Source organism: Trichosurus vulpecula, chromosome 6 (genome assembly GCF_011100635.1).
Source record: "Trichosurus vulpecula isolate mTriVul1 chromosome 6, mTriVul1.pri, whole genome shotgun sequence".
Classification (NCBI taxonomy): Eukaryota; Metazoa; Chordata; class Mammalia; order Diprotodontia; family Phalangeridae; genus Trichosurus; species Trichosurus vulpecula.
The window spans coordinates 159,265,772-159,287,218 of NC_050578.1; the positions used below are offsets into that span (position 1 = coordinate 159,265,772).

Below are 21,447 nucleotides of genomic sequence, written 5' to 3' on the forward strand. Positions count from 1 at the left end.
CTTCCAGATTACGTAACCCCAATCATCCCCTCTCCATATATACATAACCTCTAAGTTTTCCGTATCTACCCATCTCCCTTATCCTTAAAAATAACCTTCTTTAGACCATACCATTCCCTCAAGCTACAGTGCTGTATCTCCCTCCTTCCCTGTTTATACTACCTCCCTCCACTTCCTCTCCTCTCATTCCTCAACTCTGCAACATGGCTTTTGACCTTGTTACACAGACTGAAAATTGGACCAACTGTCTCCTAATTGTCAAAAAATAAAATAAGGGATGAGAAAGAGAGATGCACTAGGAGAAGAGGGAAAAGGTAGAATGTGGTAAATTCTCTCACAAAAGAGGCACAAATGAGCTATGACAAGGGAGGGGAAAAGTTGGGGGGGCGGGGCAGGCAATGCTTGAACCTTACTCTCATCAGAACTGGCTACAAGAGGAAATAACATACATACTTAACTATAAAAATCTATCTTACCCTATGGGGAATTAATGAAAAAAAAAATGTGAAGAAAGGTGGTCTAGCCTTACCAGATCTCAAACCGATTATAAAGTGGTAATCATCAAAAGAATATGGTGTTAGCTAAGAAATACAATGGTGGGTCAGTGGAATAGATTAGGTACACAATAGTAAATGACCATAGCAATCTAATGCTTGATAAACCCAAAGATCCAAGTTTTTTTGACAAGAACTCACTTTCTGACAAAAACTGCTAGGAAAATTGGAAAACAGGTTGGCAGAAACTAAATATAGACCAACATTTCACACAGTATACCAAGAGAAGGTAAAGATGGGTACACGATTTAGACGTAAAGGGTGACACCATGGAATAGTTTACCTGTCAGATCTATAGATAAGGGAAGAATTTATGATCAAACAAGAGACAGAGAACATTAAGAGATGTAAAATGGATAATTTTGATTCTATTAATTTTTAAAGTTTTTTAATAAATAAAAAATACAACCAAGATTAGAAGAAAAGCACAAAGCTGGGAAAAAATGTTTTATTACAAGTATTTCTGATAAAGGCCTCATTTCTCAAATACATAGAGAAATGTGTCCAATTTATAAGAATATAAGCCATTCCCCAATTGATAAATGATCAAAGATGAACAGGCAGTTTTCAGATGAAGAAATCAAAGTTACCTATAGACATATGAAGAAGTACTCTAAATTACTTTTGAATAGAGAAATGCAAATTAAAACAACTCTTGAGGTACCATCTCACACTTATCAGCTTGGCTAATATGACAAAAAAGGAAAATGATAAATGTTGGAGAGGATGTAGAAAAATTTTTAAAAGAATGTTAAGATTGGTTTTACATGCAATTGGGAAAAAATATTTTAAAAAAAGCTATCCAGTCATATAAAAAAATGCTTTACTAAATCACTACTGATTAGAGAAAGGCAAATTGAAACCACTCTAAGGTTCTACCTCGCATCTATCAGAAATGACAAATGCTGGAGGGGATGCAGGAAAATAGGTACTTTAATCAACTAATGGTCCAACCATTCTGGAGAACAATCCGGAACTATAAAACTGCTTATCTTTGATCCAGCAATAATACCACTACTAGGTCTGTACCCCAAAGAGATTAAAAAAAGGACCTACATATACAAAAATATTTACAGCAGCTCTTTTTGTTGTGGCAAAATATTGGAAATTAAGGGAATGCTCATCAACTGGGAAATGGCTGAACAAGTTGTGGCATGATTATGGTGGAGTACTATTGTGCTATAAAATGACAAGGGACGCAGTTTCAGAAAAACATGGCAATGCTTACATAAAATGATGCAAAGGAAATTGAAAGGAATCAGGAGAGCACTGTACACAGTAACAGCAGTGTTGTAAATGATCAACTATTAAAGAATTGGTTACTCTGTCTGATCAGTACAATGATCCAAGACAATTCTGAAGGACTCATGATAAAAAAATGTTATCCACCTCCAAAGATCTGACAAGTGAAAACTGAAGTATAATTTCCTCACTTAATTTTTTTGTTTTATAATATAACTAATATGGAAATGTGTTTTGCATGATTTCACATGTATAATATATATTGTTTTCCTTCTCAGTGGGTCAGGGGACAGGCTAGGAAGAGGGAGAGAATCTGGACTTTAAATTTAAATTTAAAAAGAAAAGGTTAAAATTTTTTTTTATTTTTAGTTTACAACAATCAGTTCCACAGGTTTTGAGTTCCAAATTTTCTTCCCCTCCACTTTCCCCTCCCCCCAAGAGGGCATAGAATCCGATATATGTTCTACATATACCTTCGCATTAAACATATTTACACAATAGTCAAGTTGTAAAGAACAACCATGATCAATGGAGTGAATCATGAGAAAGAAGAAACAAAACAAAACAACAACAAAAAAAAGAGAGCAAATAGTTTCCTTCAATCCGCATTCATACTCCATAGTTCTTTATCTGGATGTAGATAGCTCTTTCCATCATGAAACCTTTGGGGCTGTCTTTGAACCTTGTATTATGTAGATAGCTCTTTCCATCATGAAACCTTTGCGGCTGTCTTTGAACCTTGTATTGCTGAGAAGAGCCAAGTCTATCGAAGTTAGTCACCACAGAATCAATATGTCTGTGGTTGTGTACAAATTCTCCTGGTTCTGCTCCTCTCACTCAGCATCAGTTCATATACGTCTTTCCAGGTTATAATGAAGTCTGTCTGCTCCTCATTTCTTATAGCACAATAGTATTCCATTACATTCATATACCACAATTTGTTCAGCCATTCCCCAATTGATGGGCATCCCCTTGATTTCCAATTCTTTGCCACCACAAAAAGAGCTGCTATAAATATTTTTGTACATACGGGTCCATTTCCCACTTGTGTGATCTCTTTGGGATACAGCCCTAGAAGTGGTAGTTGCTGGGTCAAAGGGTATAGCCCTTTGGGCACAGTTCCAAATTGCTCCCCAGAATGGCTGGATCTGTTCATGACTCCAGCAACAATGTAACAATGTTCCAATTTTCCCACATCCTCTCCAACATTTATCATTTTCCTGTTTTGTCATGTTAGCCAATCTGACAGGAGAGATGTGGTACCTAAGAGTTGTTTTGATTTGCATTTCTGTGATCAATAGTTATTTAAAGCAAAAAATTTTAAAACCTTAAAAAAAAATGAGTAGCCTTGACTTTCAGTAACTTCAAATTTCAATAGAAAGATGAAATAGTTAAATAACTCTACAAGGCTGGACCATTATCAGTATCATTACTGATAAGCAAAGTGATTTGCCCAAAATAACAAAAAGTTAGTCCCAATAAATGATACAGACTATTAATTCAGGTGAGGAGTCATCATGCCAGGTCCTCCGATAAAGGGAAACGAACTATGAATGCAGCTTGAGTACTAAGTAAAATAATGTCAAATGTGCACATGATTATACACCTAGGAATCTTGGAAAAGAAAGAGGGAAAGAGTTGGATACCTGAGGGAGATAGAGAAAAATTGTTTATTGGTGCTCAGAACAGAAATCAGAAAGGAGAATCCAAATAAAAGAGAGAATTCAAACAGAAGGGGAAGGGCCTGCTGGTTGACCTGTGCTATACCCCAACATACTACAAAGGTCCTCTACCTTCAGGAATCAAACACTAGCAGCAAGGCCAGCTCATAACACATATTCTCTAGAAAAAAGGGAATATAAGAAGAGATAAGAGAAAATACTGAGGATCCTTCTGCCCTCAAATATCTCCCTATCTGCTTACTGAAAGCTTTCTATTCTACAATCAGAGAGAAAAGATTAAAATGCAAATTAAGGCTGTGGAAACAATGAGACTTATTTGCACAAAAATTAAATCAGTCAAAATCAAGAAACTGAAACAAGCCACAAATGAACTCCCCATGTACAAAAACTCAGAACTAAATGATTTTACAACATTAATTCTACCAACAATGAATGCTAATTTACATAAACACCTGTAAAAAAGAGAAAAAGGTAGGGATTCTTCCAAACTCTATGCAGGAAATATGATCATGATATCTAAGAACCATGGAAAGAGAAAGCAAACCGTAGACCAATATTTTTAATAAACATAATCACAAAATTAATTTTCTTAAAAATAGCAAAGAGGCTACAACATAGGAAAAAGACTAAAAACTAATAACAAAAATTATAAAAGCCAATTTATATCAGCAGATTGTTAAAGTTTTGGTTTTGGTTGTTTTTTTTGTTTTTTTTGTTTTTTTTTACAAAATTCAAAATCCATTTTAATTTTCTTTAAAAGTATAGGATTAAATGGCCCTTCCCTTCTATCTAAAACCAGGAAATAATATTATATGTAATGAAGAAAGGCTAAAGACCTTTCCAATAACATTGGGGTAAAGTCAGGATGTTCATCATCACAATTATTATTTCATATAATTCTAGAAATGATAGCTAGAGAAATAAAATGAGAAAAAGAAATCATGGAAATAACTATGGGCGAAGAGGAAATAAAATTATTGCTTTTTGCAAATGATATGATAGCATACTTAGAGAACCTTACATATTCCACTTACAACTAAGTGAAGCAATTAACAACTTCACCATGTTTTAGGATATGAAATAAATCCATATAAATCATCAGTATTTTTGTATATTACGAATAAAATCCAAAAGGAAAAGAGAGAAGAAATGTTCCCTTCAAAATAACTATACAATGTGTGAAATACATGAGAGTCTTTCTAACAAGACGCACATGGGAAACATATATGAAGAATGTAGCTACAAAATATCACTTACATAAAGATAATGAGGATGGCATGAACATGGAACTTTAAGGGATTCAAAATGCTTTAGAGAGATTATCTATTTTGAATTTCACAACAACTCTTGAAAGTAATTGTTATTATCATCCCCATTCTGAAGCAGACAGAGGTTAAATGACTTGCCAGGGTCATGAAGGTCTAAGGCAGGATTTGAACTCAGATCTTCCTGTCTTCAAGCCCACTGCTGTATTTACTGTGCAACCTAACTATTCCGCAAATCAATAATAATATTAATTCATTTTGTCCCAGACCTCACTATCACTATCAGCATCACTATAGCTGGTGAAGAATTTCTCTTTTCTTGGTGTTGTTATGCCAGAATTGACACAAGCAGCAGAAAACCGATCCATACTTTGTTGCCTTTCAGACTCAGAGGCTGCAATGAATGCACAATAATTCCCCATGCTTAGTACGAATACCTGACATAGTAGGCACTTAAATGCTTATCAAATTGAATAAATGAGATACAAATAGTACTCATGAGTAAAAAGTTCTAGACATACACGGCACCTAATTCTATAATTAAACTAACTATTCTAAGGGATAACGCTTTTTAAACCCTTATCAAAACTAATAAAATAAAACCAACTGTATCGTCCTCTTAAGTATAATCCATAATTCAAAACACAGGTATTATTCTTACCTGAACTTCCAGGAAGTATGAGCTGTTTGACTAAAGGAGGTTTCACTGGTGTTGAGGAAGGAGAATTGAAACCACTGCTATAAGGGCTACTTGCATTTGGGCTGTATGAATTTGTATAACTCACAGAGTTGAAAGAATTATTGTACAAACTCTGCCTCTTGATGGCTGCATTAAGAAAAGATCATAATAAAAGATGATGAAAATACATTAGCTATCAAATTTTTCCAATTAAATATTTTAAGTCATTATACATACCTCAAAAAGAAAAAAAATCTCAGGGTTATGATAAAAACAAAAATTCTAACATTTTGAAAAATGCTATACATCTTCCCTGAGACAATACAATATATACACTATTTTCATGGCATCTCCAAAACAAATCTTTAGCAACAAAACATCTTAACTCTGATGTTGGTATGTGGTACTCTTTATCAATTTATGGTAACACTAAAAAAACAAAAAGACCTGTATATTTTCAAATAAAGTTTGTTGACACCTTGTTTCTAAATCCCCTACATTTCCCAATTTAATTCTATACCCCTCCCTGAGTCATTCTTATAACCAAAAAGGGGAGAGGGGGAATAATATCATCAAAACCATACACATAAACTAAAAGCCTGACATAATACTCAATGTTGCATACCCACAGTAACCCACCTCCGCAAAGGAAGAAAAGTACATATCTTCTTAAGGACAAAGCTTAATCATTCCAATTTCACAGCAGTCTATTTTTAAAAATGGTATGTTCAACAGCACGCAGATTTACCTTCTCAAAGTTTTTACTGGTTTAAAAAAATTTTAGGATAAGGCGAGAAAATAAAGTCATATATCTGGTTTTGGCTTTTTAATTTGGGGAATTGTTTTCCCTGCAGTGGTTAGTAATCTTCAAAAATTCTGCTTTTTCCTGAAAAGGTAAGAAGTAAGCATACAAAATATAACTTCATGCTAATGTAGAAGATTCTTAAATGCTCTTATATTACACACATACACTCAAGAAAGATAAATGTTAATGGCAAATCCTTACCTGTATCCTCCTACTTTTCATTATATGCACCGGGAATATATAGCATCAACCTGTAGTCTAATCCCACATATAACCCTGAAATTAGTTTCAAGGTTATTGACAAAGAATTTAAAGATTTCCTAGGTCTACATCAGAAAGCAGGTAACAGTGTAATAGCTAAGAGTCAGTGGTATATAAATTAAATACAGTTTACTTTTATTTTTTAAAAAAAAATTGCTTTGCCTAGTTAATGTCATTGCTGTTACCAACTATACTAGAAGGCAACATTATACAATGGAAAAAAACACAATGACTCTACAGTAAAGAGTACCCAAGTTCAAGTCCCATCTCTAATCCTACTACCTGTGAGACTCTGGACAAGTCACTTAATCTTCCTGAGCTTCTGTTTCCTCATTTGTGTTTTTTAAGAAAAAAAGTGGGGGAGAGAGGAAGCTGGACTAGATGACCTCTAAGACACCTTCCTGCCCTAGATCCGTGAACCCGTGGTCCACTGGAGTTCTGTTATGCACAGGGATAAGCAACCCTGTTGCTCAGTGAATGAATCTTTTGTGCAAATGTTCCCTCTCATTAGCAGTGACAATTAAAGTTGAATTTACTGGGTTGGTTTTTTTTTTAATCTGGCTATGAAAAAAACTGAGGGATTCTTCTCTCCTCAATTTTACCTAAATTCCAAAAGAAGGAAAAGAGATAGACCTTTCTAAAAAGGGGTATATCAGTGGAGAAGATGTAGGGACTAGACTGGGCTTAATCTGACAAAATTATTTGACAGAATGAAGGTGCAGCTTTACTATCACAGCTAAATTGTGGTCATAAAGATGTTATTGTTCAGTCAAGCGTTTATGGATTTTCTTGGCAAAAATACTAGACTGGTTTGCCACTTCTTTCTCCAGTGTGTCCTCAATTTAGAGATGAGGAACTGAGGCAAAAAAGGGCTTAACTGAATTGCCCAGGGTCACATAGCTGGTAAGTGTCTGAGACTGGATTTGAACTCAAGTCTTTCTGTCTCCAGGCCATGTTACCACTTACTCGACCCATAGCGAAGCTATACCTTTCCACAGGGAAAAACTGTTCGTGACCTCAAGGGGAAGCTGTGCTATGTTACCTAGAATGCTGCTGCTTCTTCCCTTGAAAAGTGTTACGAGCTTTGGTGATCACTGCAGGCAAGGTGCAGGGGCCCAAAAGGCCCCTCAAAGGTTCCAGCAACTTTTCCTGGGTATGGAAGCCTGTGGCATTTGAGACTACTTTCAATTCTATCATGAAAAATGATGTTGATATCATCTGAAAAGAGGTATGAAATACCCAGAGACTCTCAGAATTTAAAGGGCTTTCTAGTCCAACTTTTACCTGAACAAGGATCCCCTATACAATATACTCAAGGTCATTCTGCCTTTGGCTGCAGACCTCCAGGGAGGTAGCTCCCACCATCTCTTAAGTCAGCCCAAGTCCAAGTCAACCATAAGCATTTATTAAGCACTTCCAGTGCTAAGTATTCTTGAACCTTATGCTATCTAGTATTTTTATCAATGACCTGGATAAGAGCATACTCGTCAATTTGTGGAGATGAACAAAACTGGGAAGGATAACTCACTTATTGGTTTACAGAACAGGTATTAAAAAATGCCTCAACAAGCTATAATGATGGATCCAAAGCCAATAAAATGAAATTTAAGAGAAGTGTTTTCCCATGATGGAGTTTTTAAAAATTTCAAAAATAATAAAATGGTGAAGGGAAGGTTAGAAAACATTTCATTTGGAAAAGATTTATGGATTTCACTTAGTATACTGCACTCCTGACATGAATTAAATAGTATGATGTTGTCCAAAAAAAGTTAAAGCTATTCTAGGCTGAAGTGTGGCATCTTATCCAAAAAGAGCAAGACTCAATGTTAGTTTGAACAAGCAGTTTTCAGAAGAAAAAAAAAGCTATCAAAAGTCATTTAAAAATGCTCTAAATCACTACTGTTCAGAGAAGGGCAAATTAAAACAACTCTGAGGTACCACCTCACATCTATCATTAGATAACATGATGGAAAAGGAAAATGTCAGAGGGGATGTGGGAAAATTGGGAAACTAATGCACTACTGGTGAAGTTGTGAACTGGTCCAACCACTCTGGAGAACAATATGGAACTATATCCAAAGGGTTGTAAAACTGTGCATACCTTTTGACCCAACAATACCATTATTATGTCTGTATCTCATAGAGATAAAATAAAAAGGAAAATGACCTACATGTACAAAAATATTTATAGCAGCTATTTTTGTGGTGGCAAAGATGGCTGAAAAAGTTGTGATATATGATTGTGATGGAACACTATTGCGCTATAAGAAATGACAAGCAGGATGGTTTCAAAAAAACTAAGGAAATCTTATATGAATTGATACAAAGTGAAGTGTGCAGAACTAGGAGATTATTGTATACAGAGAGCGCAATATTGTAATGATGATCAATTGTGAAAGCTTTAGCTACTCTAATCAAGACAACGATCAAAGACAATTCCAAAGGACTCATGATGACAAATGCTACCCACCTTCAAAGAGAAAACTGATAAATTCTGAATACTGAAAGCATACTTTTTTCACTTTATTTTCCTTGCTTTTTTTGGCTGCAACACAGCTAACATGGAAATACGTTTTACATGACTTCACATGTATGCTATCATATTGCTTGCCTTCTCAATGGGTGGGGGATGAGTGGGGAGGGAGAGAATTTGGAATTCAAAACATTTTTTAATGAATATTTAAAATAAAAAAATTAAAGGAGAAAAAAACCACAAAGACCATATCTACTATGCTGTGTCTAGTTGCAACATCTTAGGAAGGACACTGACCAAACTGGTGAGAGAACTAGAAACCATAGCATATGGAAATTGACACAACGGGGCATTTTTAGCCCAGAAAAAGAGAAAGTGACTGAGAGGAAGGACAAGAGCTCTCTGAGTATCTGAAGGCTGTGACATAGAAGAGGGATTATTAGAATGTTCTGCTTAACTCCAGAGGGATGTAAACTAAGAACAATGGATGGATAACAAACATGCCAGAAAAACTTCCTAACAATTAGAACTGACCAAAGTAAAAAGGACTGTTGGGGAAAGTAGTGAGATCCCCTATACTAAAGGTTTTCAAGTAGATGCTGGATGACCAATAGTCAATACTGTCAAAGGGTTTTTTAGTCAAGTGGAACTGGACAGACTCTGAGGTTCTCAGATTCTGCAATGCTGGAGCAGCAGCAGCAAAAGAAGAAATGATGATGATGATGATGATGATGGTGGTGGTGGTGGTGGTGGTGGTGGTGGTGGTGGTAAGAGAACTGATTTCAATGGTATAGGGAACTCCTGAGGAAATTTTCTGTAGCAATGCAGATTAGCACCTTCTTTGGATAGCACCTTAATATCTGAAAAGCACTTTATAAACATATCATTTGAACCTAACAATCAACCCTATATGGTAGATAGAAATAAAATTATCACTAATTTACTAGATGAGGAAACTCAAGAGAAGTAAAGTGAGTCTGCTCACAGTCCCTCAAGTAGCAAGTATGGAAAACCCAGGTTTTTCCTGATGAAGTGTAATATTATAACAACTACAACCCAGAATGGTCTTTCTTCATTTACACATTTACACATGACTCATCAGATTTGTTCAAGTCCTAAGTGTCGTTTGCCCATAAAACTTTATTGAAATATAACAATAAAAATAAAAGCAATCTTAGTTACTATCAGACTAACATAAAATTTTCTTTGTTCTAGGCCAAGGTATCTCCAAAGCTTCCATTCCCCCCTGCCCAAGCTTCGTTTTCTACTATATTCAGAATAAATCCACACTCTGTCATGTGTATTCAAAGGTCTCCACAATATGGATCCTACCTAATTTTTTCAGCCTAAATCCAATTATTGCCTTAACAAATACATTTTTGATTAATCAATTATTTCCTAAAAAAAAAAATTTATTTTCTAGCTTCAATATTGCTGTTCCCTCTGCTCTGTCTCTCTCCTTCCTCCTAACCCTGTCAAAATTATTATTACCTGTCAAAATCATACCCATATTTATATTATCACCCTCATGAAATTTTCCAAACTGATTGATCTCTACTCAGAACCCCAATAATGCTTGGCTTATACTTCTTTTATTACACATCACATCTTGCCTATTATTATAGCTATTTGTATTTGTATCATTATTTCTCCTCCAGACTTATAATCACTAAATGTTTGATCTGGGATAAGTCATGACACCTTTCTGGGCCCCAATCTGTAAGATGAAGATATGTCCCCTCTTTCCTCTCAGTCCCTTCCAGCTCTAAACCTAAGACTTTTTATTATAGAAAACAAGAACTGCTTCTCTCACATTTCTAAATCTCTTTAAGTAATTTACATGGAAAATACACTTAATACTTGAACTGAACTAAAAAGTTCAAGGTATAAGAAACAACAGATCCTAAAGAGTACACAGGCTCTAAGTTAACCCAAGACAAGGTAACCCTCAACAAATTTTTTTTGTGCAAATTACATTAGTATGCACAGAAAGCAGTAATATCACAATTTAAACCTAGAAAGCAACTCAGAGGCTATCTAATGCAATCTTCTTATTTTACAGGGTAGGCAACAAAGGACCAAAAAAGTTAAGTGACTTGTCTAAAGTCATACATGTAGTAAATAGCACAGCTAGAACATGAACCCAATTTCTCTAACTCCAAATCCAACACTCTTTTCACCACTGAACTCTGCTTATCGTAACTGAATACAAAAAAGACTAAATACATAAAGGAAATAAGATCTTTTGTATGATCCTATTAACATGGAAAAATCTGTGTTAAATAACAACAGGAAAACAAAGTAATATATTTAAAATGTCAGTCTAATGAAACTTCACTGAGCAATAAGTTAAGCATCTGCATACAATTTATCCATTAATTTAAATTGGAGCTGAAAAAAAATTTTAAATTGCCAAATGTTAATTTTTAAATTAAAATTCAGTTAACTTATACACTTACCTGTCATAGTTTGATCAAGTTTGTGGATCAGAGATTTTTTAGCACATTCAACATCAGGACTTGGATAATCCAAAACCTGCCTGCACCAAACTAAGGGGCTAATTGCTTTCTGTGATGGAGTTAGTTTCTTCTTTGGTGATGAATAAAGCCTAGAAGGAAGGAAAAAAAAACATATATATATATATATGTGTGTGTGTGTGTGTGTGTATAGTTATTAAGTACAGTATTCTAAAACAGAGATCCTAATTGTTGTTTTTCTTTTGCAGAAGAGGGTACACCCTCCAAAAAACAGTATTTTAAAATGAGCCACATTTACTTTAAATACCAAATTACATGACAGTGGGATACAATATAAAATAGTATTTAGGAAATCAAATTCTCAACCCTATAGGTCTGACTACTACTTCTCTTACTACCATTGCTTAAATTTGATGAAACACCTGACTTGAATAATAAACTGTCAGCTGTGGGAAAAGGCAAGGATTGAGTTTTGTCTAAACATTTTTATTTCTCCCAGGCACTATCACAGTGTTCTGTACATTATAAACACTTTTTTGTTTTTATTATTTCCATCTTTACTTCATTTTACTCCCTAAAACAGGTTCATCTATCCATCCATCCATTCACTCACAGAACATTATGTTGTAGTAGTAGTAGTAGTAGTAGTAGTAGTAGTAGTAGTAGTAGCAGCAGCAGCAGCAATAAATATTATGAGTACTATGCCATATTAATACCAATATGGCAATACAAAATACAGATCTCTGATTTCTTGGAGTTTACAAACTAGTAGAGAGAAACATACGAACACCAATATTACGTGATAAGCACATTAGAGAACAGCAAAATAAAACTGTTTTGTAAGGCTATTACTGATGTAGGAATAAAGGAAAATTTCCTGGAAAAGTTGGCATTTCAAGTGGGTTTCAAAGGATGAACAGAAATTCAGCAGAGAAATAGGGACAGTATTCCAGACACAGAAAAATGACTGAATAAAGACAAGGAGGTGGGAGAGCCTATTAAAATTAAGCCAGTTTGGAATTACATGGAACAAAGTAAAATGAGATAAAGCTATAAAAGTAAGCTGGTTTAACAAGGAAAGGAAGAAAAGGTCTCAAATGCCAGACCTAGCAATGGTCAGGACCAGCCTTAGGAGAGAAAGAACAGGCAAAAATGCAAATAAATGGTGTTTCACTTTTGTACTAAGCTTTGCTCACCCCTTGTTTTTAAATGCAAATAGTACTGAGAATTTTTTTTTTAAATACCCAACACTTCTGGATGGATGAGCTCACTAGCCTTCTCTCAAAGAGAAAACTAGAATGGCTCACTGAGAAGGAAGGAAATGATAAAGGAAAGAAATCATGGAAATTGTCTACACTTCAGGATTTTTCACAGAACTAGCCTGATTTTTATATAAGGTCCTTGGTACCGTTAGTCACCTGAAGCATATTTCAAAGCTCTAAAAACAAAAAAAATTTTTTTTTCTTTTTTCCCAAACAATTACCAAGGAATCAAAATCAATGATCCCATACTTCCTGAGATTTTTCTGTGAGGGCACTCACTGCCCTACAATGAGAGAGATTACAGTCCTTCTACAATTTAGTAGAAAACTTGCTTTTCTGAGTCCCCGAAATTCATCAATCATTTCTTACAAACCTCGTGATAAAACCCTTCCAAAATTCAGAAATGTTGGTCCTTGGACAACAGATATTACGGTTCATCACTGGGCATGTACAAGTCTTTAAAACAGCTTCATAACATCTTGCACACACTCTGACATAGCCTTTTGACCCATAGTCACCAATGATGAGATATCAGAGTACGATTTTAGTGATTGTTATTACACCATATATATATATATATATATATATATATATATATATATATATATATATATATATGTATGTATATATGTACATATATACATATATATATAAATGGAGGAGAAAAAAGGCTTTAAGCTATCTTTACCCTTAAAATATGAGAACTGGAAAAATATGACATTTGACATTGCATGTTAGGACAACAAATGTAAGTCACTAACCCCTATCTATGTGATTCTAGACCTTCCATAGCCCAGGGTTGGAAAACCTATATCTACTTGCTACTGGAACAACTGGTAGAATTCTACCACCACTGTGAAAGCCTCAGGCTTGTCACTCTGACATTCAATTTGGTTTAAAATAAGCAAGGCTAAGATGGTGGAGTAAAGACAGGGACTTGTGCTTGAGCTCTCCCCCAAACCACTCCAAATACATGTTAAAAAATGACTCTAAACAAATTCTAGAGCAACAAAACCCACAAAAAGGCAATGAAACAAATTTCCAGAGCAAGACGGCCTGGAATATTGACAGGAAAGCTCTGCTGCACCAGGCTGAGAGAAGAGTCCAGCACAGACCAGCCCACAGCAAATCCAGAACAGGCCTCAGGGGGCTGAATCACCAGCAGCTGTGGCGGTTTCTAGACTTCTCAACCCACAAATGCCAAAGACAAATTAGAAGGTCAGTAGTAAAGGTCTGTCAGACCTGGGTAAGAGAGGAGCCCCTGCTCAAGAATAGCCCCAGGGCAGAGGAAGCAGCCATGGGCTGTTGCCACAGCTCTCAGCCCACAGACAGTAAGGGGATCGAATAACTGATCAGGAGGACATTTACAGGGGTCTCTTTGCTGGCATTGAGACAGGATTCAGTTGCTTTGCCCATACTTGGATTTGGGTCGCAGTCCTGGGTGGTGGTACTGGGACAAGTAGAAGCATTGGCATCACAGCAAAAAGGGAACTTTCCTGACAGTTCCAGGGCAGAAAAGAGTGCTTATGGTTGCTCACTGACCAGAACACAGGAATAGACACCTTTCCTTAGATCACACCAACTTGGAAGAAGTGAAAATTTACAGGTCCCTAGAGGGATCTCTGAAAACAGCTGCACAAAACCCCTGAAGCTTGGGACAGTATACCCTCCACACTGGAAGCAGAAACCTTCCTTAACAAAGAGTTAAAAAGCCAAATAACTGGCTGGAAAAATGAACAAAGAGTGAAAAAAAAAAACTCAGACTATAGAAACTTACTTTGGTGATGAAAATCAAAACATACACTCAGAAGAAGACAACAAAGTCAAAGCTCCTACATCCAAAGCCTCCAAGAAAAAGATGAATTGGTTGCAGGCCATGGAAGAGCTCAAAAGGGATTCTGAAAATCAAGTAAGAGAAGAGGAAAAATTGGGAAGAGAAATGAGAGTGATGCAAGAAAATCATGAAAAATGAGCCAATAGCTTGCTAAAGAGACCCCAAAAAAATACTGAAGAAAATAACAACCTAAAAAATAGACTAACCCAAACGGCAAAAGAGGTCCAAAAAAGCCAATGAGGAGAAGAATGCCTTAAAAAGCAGAACTGGCCAAATGGAAAAGGAGGCCCAAAAGCTCACTGAAGAAAATAATTCCTTAAAAATTAGAATGGAGTAAATGGAAGCTAGGATTCTATAAGAAATCAAGAAATTATAAAACAAAACCAAAAGAATGAAAAAATAGAAGACAATGTGAAATATCTCACTGCAAAAACAAATGACCTGGAAAATAGATCCAGGAGAGATAATTTTAAAATTAATGGACTACCTAGAGCCTAGACATCATCTTTTAAGAAATTATCAAGGAAAACTACCCTGATATTCTAGAACTAGAGGGCAAAATAGAAATTTAAAGAATCTACCAACCACCTTCTGAAAGAGATCTAGAAATGAAAACTCCCAGGAATATTATTGCAAATTTCAGTGTTCCCAAGTCAAGGAGAAAATATTGCAAGGAGTCAGAAAGAAACGATTCAAGTATTGTGGAAACACAAACAGGATAACACACAAGATTTATCAGCTTCTACATTAAGGGATCACAGGACTTGGAATATGATATTCCAGAGGGCAAAGGAGCTAAGATTAAAACCAAGAATCACCTACCCAGCAAAAGTGTAATCAATGAGGGGGAAGACTGACATTCAATGATATAGAGGAACTTAATGCATTCTTGAGAAAAAATGAGAGATAAATAGAAAAACTGACTTTCAAATACAATACTCAAGAGGAACACGAAAAGATAAACCAGAAAGAGAAATCATAAGGGACTCAATAAAGTTGAACTGTTTACATTCTTACATGGAAAGATGATATTTGTAACTCATGAGACCTTTCTCATTATTAGCTTAGTTGGAGGGCATATATATAGACAGAGGGCACAGAGTGAGTTGAATATGAAGGGATGATATCTAAAAAATTAAATTAAGGGGTGCGAGAGGAAGGAGAAATGGAGAGGTAGAATGAGGTAAATTATCTTACATAAAAGAGGCAAGAAAAAGCTTTTACAGTGGAGGGGAAGAGGGGGGAGGTGAGAGGAAATGAGTAAATCTCACTCTCATTGGATTTGGCTTAAGGAGGGAATAATATACAGACTCAGTTTGGGGTATGGAAATCTATCTTATCCTACAGAGAGGGAAGAGGTGGGGGGGGGGCAAGGATAGAAGAGAGCGCAGATTGGAGGAGGGAATAATCAGAAGCAAACACTTTTGAGGAAGGACAGGATGAAAAGAAAGAATAGAATAAAGGGAGGGGGGGCAGGATAGGATGGAGGGAAATAGTCCTTCACAACCCTACTATTATGGAAGTATTTTGCATGACTACACATGTATAACCTACATCAAATTCCTTGCCTTCTCAATGAGGGTGGGTGGGGAGGGAAGAAGGGAGAGAATTTGGAACTCAAAGTTTTAAAATGAATGTTAAAAATTGTTTTTACATGCAACTGGGAAATAAGATACACAGGGTATAGAAATCTGTCTTAACCTACAGGAAAACAGAAGGGAAAGGTGATAGAAGGGGGTGGGGGAGATAGAAAGGAGGGCAGATTGAGGAAAGGGATAATCAGAATGCATAGCATCCTGGGGTGGAGGGAGGAGAGAGATGGGGAGAAAATTTGGAACTCAAAATTTTGTGGAAGTGAATGTTGAAAACTAAAAATAAATAAATTTAAGAGAAAAAAGTGGTTCTCAAAATATGGTCCCAGAGTTTCCTCAGACACTTTTAGAGTGTAAAATCAAAACCATTCTTATAATATTAAAATGTTTTAATTTTTAATACAGTGTTGATAGATAATACAGTTTAAGTGTTGATAGATATAACACATATAAACAAAAAACTCAGAGAGACTCTTGATAATTTTTAAGATTGTAAAGGGATTCTGAGATTAAAAAAAAAACTTTTTTGAGATCTGCTACTTTAATTAATACTCTCTTACCAACCATCTCTTAATTGCCAAATCTAATAGCCTTTTCTCAATCCTCATCCTCTCTATAGTATCTGTCATCTTCTCCTCCTGGATATTCCCTCTTCTCTAGGTTTCTCCTCCTTTCTGGTCTCAGTGTCCATTACTCAATTTTCATCCATGTCAAACTTAACTAACTGTGGGTATCCTCTAAGACTCTGTCCTGGATCTTCTTTTATTTTCTCTCTACACTTCTTCACTTAGTGATTACTTCAGCTCCAACAGGTTCAATAATCTCTATTTAGAGGATTCCCAGATCTATATATCTAGTCATAATCTGTCTCCTAAACTCCAGTCCCTCCATCACAGAACTCCTTACCCTCAAAGTCAAATGTAACTTTCTTTCAAATTTCCCTATTACTGTCAAAGGTCATCGCTATTCCTCTAGACATCCAAGCTTGCAAAATCCCTGTCTCCTCACCCCACATATTCAATTAGTTGTCAAACAACTGTCATTTCTTTCTCTTAGACATCATTCAGATTACCCCTTTGGTCTGCTTATACAGTCTCCACTGTAATCCAGGCCCTCCTCACATTTTACCAAGGACTACTGCAATAGTTTTCCAATCTCCCTCAAGTCTCTTCCCACTCCACAGAGCTGCTAAAATGAGTTCCTAAAACACAAGTCTGACCATGTTACCCTCCACCCCAAGTCCAACGGCCACTATCTCTAGATTCAATTTTTTTTGTTGGCATTTAAAGCTGTTCACAATTAGGTCTGTATTGTACCAGCCTACTTGCTGTTCCTCACACAGAAAACTCCACTTCCCATCCCCATGCCTTTGCAATGGCTGTCTCGATACTCTTCTTTCTCATCTCCACCTCTTAAGAGTCATCTGGTTTAAAAATTTTTGCATCCAAAAATAAGACGCAAGAGAACAAAAAGGTAAACATGAAAAAAATCATAAATTTATTACGGCTAAACTGTTTATATTCCTTTATGGAAAGATGATACTTGTAACTCCTAAGAACTTCATAATTATTAGGGCAGTTAGAAGGAGTTTACAAAGACAAAGGGTATGAGTATAAGCTGACTATAATGAGTTGATTTTTAAAAACCCAAAAAACTAAGGAGTTGAGGGAAGGGGGAAGGGGAAAGAATGGGGGAAATTATATCATATAAAAGAGATGTGCAAAGAAGAGCTTTTACAAAGTAGAGAGAAAAATGAGGAAACGGGGCAGGCAGTGGAATCAGTTCAAAGAAGAAATAACATACAGTCACTGAGGTATAGAAATCTATTTTACGCAACAGGAGGGGAAGGGGATACGAGAAGGGCAGTGGGATGACAGAAGGGAGGACAGATTAAAGGAGCCAGTGGTCAGAAGCAAAAGAGTTTTGAGAAGGAGCAGGGTAAATGAAGAGAGAGAAAGAAAATAGGATAGAGGGGAGGAAAGAACATAGTAATCACAACTGTGAATGGGATGAACTCACCCATAAAACAAAAGCAAATAGCAGAATGGATCAGAAACTTGAATCCAAAAATAATGCTGTTTACAAGAAACACACTTGAAATGGCAAACCAGTCCAGTATCTTTGCCAAGAAAACGCCAAATGGGGTCATGAAGAGTTGTACATGATTGAAACAACTTAACAACAAAATACTCATTACTATTAAAAACACTAGTAAGCATAGAAATAAATGTAGCTTTCCTTAAAAATGATAACTAGTATCTACCTAAAAACCATCAGCAAGCACTATCTGTAATGAGGATAAGCTAGAAGCCTCGCCAATAAGATGGGAATGAAGCTTTATCACCACTATTCTTCAATATTGTACTAGAAATGTTAGCTATAGCAATAAAACAACAAAAAGAATTGAAGAAATTAGAATAGGCAGTAAGAAAACAAAACTATCACTCTTTGCAGACGATATATTTTTAGAGAGCTCTAGAGAATAATTAAAAAACTAGCTGCAACAATTAACAATTTTGGCAATGTTGCATGATAGAAAATACACTCATATAAATCATCGGCATTCCTATATATTGCTAACAAAGTCCAGCAAGAAGAAACAGGAAATAGAAATGCCATTTAAAATAATTGCAGACAATATATAAAATACTCAGGAGTCCATCTACCTGTCAAGAGGAAACTAGGAACTATATGTAGACAACTTTTAAAAAGCATTCTTCACCAAAAGACAAATCTATACAAATGAAGAAATACTCATAATCGTAGGTACGCTGAGCCAATATAATAAAAATGAAAATTCTGCCTAATTTATTTATTCAGTGCCATAACAATTAAACTACCAAAAAATTATTTTGTAAAGCTTGGAAAAAATAGTAACAAAACTCATTTGGAAGAACAAAAGGTCAAGAATATCAAGGGAATTGATTTAAAAATATATGAAGGAAGGCAGCCCAGCAGTACCAGATTTCAAACTATATTACAACGTGGTAATCATCAAAAGAATCTAGTACTGGCTAAGAGTAGTGGATCAATGGAATAGATTAGATACACAACACACAACTGTTGCTGTTGCTGTTTGTCCTTCCTTTTTCCATTTTCAAAGAGGCCTAATAACATCATAGGGTGATTGTCTTCATTCCTACATGATATGGATTTAAGTGAAGAAGAGCTGTGCAAAGACATCAGCTCACTCTCTTCAAGAGTCAAAGTTCAGTGGCAAGACAAAAGTCAAGACACTGGCAATGTCTGTGGATGCAGTGGATTACCTTGTCTTTGATGTCTAACCAAGCTCTCAGTGTTCCACAGTGCCTGCTTCAGCCAACGTCATAGTCACTGCAAGAAACTGTTCTTATCTGTCCATTCTACAGGAGAAAGTCTTCACATGCCTGGGTAGAAATCCTCCTAATTCACCAAAAGATTATCCTCAACCTGGTTTAATTCATCTGTTGAGACAGTTTACCATGGTGTAACTGGCAAACAAGATACAGTTTCTTGGATCCACAGGTTAAAGTTGGGTAAAGGTGGACGCTAAAGGTAGACGAGTGTGTATCAGCAAAGCAACAATCACAATACAGATGATAAATGTCAATATGCCGATGTAATTCTGTTTTCGCAAAATATAAGAGACCGTCTGTATAGAAGGTAGAAGAAGTAAACCATTTATTCAGATACCAGAGAACCAGGTCCCAAAACCATTAAGCCTGACCCATTCAAGCAGCAAACAAATTCCAGAACCAGCAAGTCCACTTTGTAATAACAGCAAAGAATCTAACACATGACATCACAGCAGGGAGCCAACCCATCCCATAACCTTCTGCCCCCGCTGGGACTTTGCCACCAACAATCACTCACAGCACAGACAGAGTTAATAGCATACGAACGCAAGGATTAAAGGTGATCTTGTTGGTTTTGAGAGAGTAAAGAAAATAAGTGAAAAGGGAATCTACTAGAGAGAGATGAGGAGGAAGACTAGTATTTTGCTTATTGTGCATGAGAAGAAGAGTATACAACTATGGAGAAGAGGGTTGGGGGGGCAGGCATATTATAAGCCTTACAAAGGAGGGTTGAACCCAAAAGTGCCAGCTCACAAATTTTCTTCAGATATGCATTAAAACTCAACAAGGAAATGGGATGGAAAAAACAACAGAGCAGAATCAGGGAGGGAAGTCACAAATAAGATATATGTCAAGTTCAAATGGTAGATCACAAAGGGGGAAACTGAAAAGAGAGAAAGAGTAACAACCTGAGATAGGAATCTGGCATTGATGAAGACAGAAGCAGAAGAACAGGAATCCCCACTAGCCCCTCACCCCCCCCAAAAAAACCCCAATATTTTTTCCTGTCTTCCCTATTTCTGCCAATAGTACCACCTAATCCTAGTAATTCAAATTGTCTCTCAGGGCAAAAGCTCCATAGAAATCTACATTTCCCCATATTCTAATCTCCATCCAGTCCTATTCAACCACTCTCCTGCTACCTTTTTTCACTGCTCTCCTTTAGAATGTTAACACTTTCTTACACCCTTAATCTCTTCCTTTCATACCTTTTCCATCTTCTTACATTCACAGTAGACTGGTTCCCTCTAGAAATTACTGCATCCTTGCCTACACTTTTCCAGTGCTGGCTACTTCTTCACTCATATTCTCCAGACCTGCTGGATCAGGGCCAGAAACCAAAAGATGGCACATTCCTTGCTGCCACTTCCAGCCTCTCCTTCTGAAACGCCTAACAAGCAACCTTTTTTGAGATTCATTTCATTTAGATACCATCTGGTTCAGATCCTTATTGTTGTGAACAACCTACTAGTCTCTCTCCCTTCTTAAGGAATTCAGTACTTTCTTTACAATACCTCTCTGCATCCCAATTCCTATCCTAAATGCTTGGGGAACTCACTTATATCTGTTGATATGCCCTAGAACACCCTATCTTCCAGTTCATCAACTTCCTTAGCTTCTAGGAACTGCACTTTCACTCTACTTTAGCCAACAACGGGAAAGGGCATATGTTTGATCTCACCAACTCTCACAGCATCTCAAATAATATTATCCCTCTCACAACATTTTCAACTCTGAAATTTCCCCCTCTGATGATCGGCTATCCTCAATCTCTATTGTCTTCATTGCAACTTTGGTTCCCTCCTGCCTTAGTTTCCCTCTTCTTGTGTTTGATCCTATTGTTAACAAGTTCAAACACCAACCTTCACTCTTATCACACTGAAATTGTCATCATTCCAACGACCTCTAACTCCGCCAGAAAACTCATTCTATTTATCCCATCCTCTCTCATCTTCAAGAAGCTCAACCCATTTACAAAACCTCCAT

The 21,447-nt window shown here is 36.3% G+C and overlaps 1 protein-coding gene across 2 annotated transcripts in view; it reads right to left on the reverse strand.

The window, feature by feature from the left end:
• Window positions 1-21,447, reverse strand: part of SLAIN2 (SLAIN motif family member 2) — a 75,278-nt gene that overhangs the window by 31,210 nt on the left and 22,621 nt on the right. For both annotated transcript variants that reach the window (XM_036763091.1, XM_036763090.1), the window contains exons 2-3: window positions 11,421-11,569; window positions 5,405-5,569 (exon numbers count right to left, since the gene is read on the reverse strand). In XM_036763091.1, the coding sequence (XP_036618986.1) occupies window positions 5,405-5,569; window positions 11,421-11,569 (314 nt within the window). The remainder of the gene's footprint in view (window positions 1-5,404; window positions 5,570-11,420; window positions 11,570-21,447) is intronic.